This window comes from Penaeus monodon, chromosome 33 (genome assembly GCF_015228065.2).
Source record: "Penaeus monodon isolate SGIC_2016 chromosome 33, NSTDA_Pmon_1, whole genome shotgun sequence".
In the NCBI taxonomy this organism is placed as follows: Eukaryota; Metazoa; Arthropoda; class Malacostraca; order Decapoda; family Penaeidae; genus Penaeus; species Penaeus monodon.
Genome location: NC_051418.1, coordinates 31446234 through 31446466, shown reverse-complemented (window position 1 = coordinate 31446466; position 233 = coordinate 31446234). Strand labels below are relative to the sequence as shown.

Sequence of the window (233 nt, the reverse complement as noted above, 5' to 3'; positions counted from 1 at the left end):
GCGATGCCGCAAAAGTCACATGTTCCTTACCTGATAGATGCATCGAGTGACTGTCTTCGCTGTGTGCTTCTTGGTCGCCGCCTCGCTACTCCTGCCGGCGGCGGAGGCGAGGCCGCAGATTCACTCGTATGACGTCGCCGAAGTCAATGCCGAAGTCTTCGAGGAACAGGACGAGGTGGAGGAATCCGAACGCGGGGGAAATTACGTAGAGTGAGTTATGCTCTTCTTATTTT

General features: G+C 54.9%; 1 protein-coding gene across 1 annotated transcript in view; it reads left to right on the top strand.

Annotated features, from left to right (window-relative positions):
- Positions 1-233, top strand: part of LOC119593915 — a 1218-nt gene that overhangs the window by 233 nt on the left and 752 nt on the right. Inside the window, exon 2 of the mRNA XM_037942934.1 lies at positions 38-210. Coding sequence (XP_037798862.1) covers positions 38-210 — 173 coding nt within the window. The remainder of the gene's footprint in view (positions 1-37; positions 211-233) is intronic.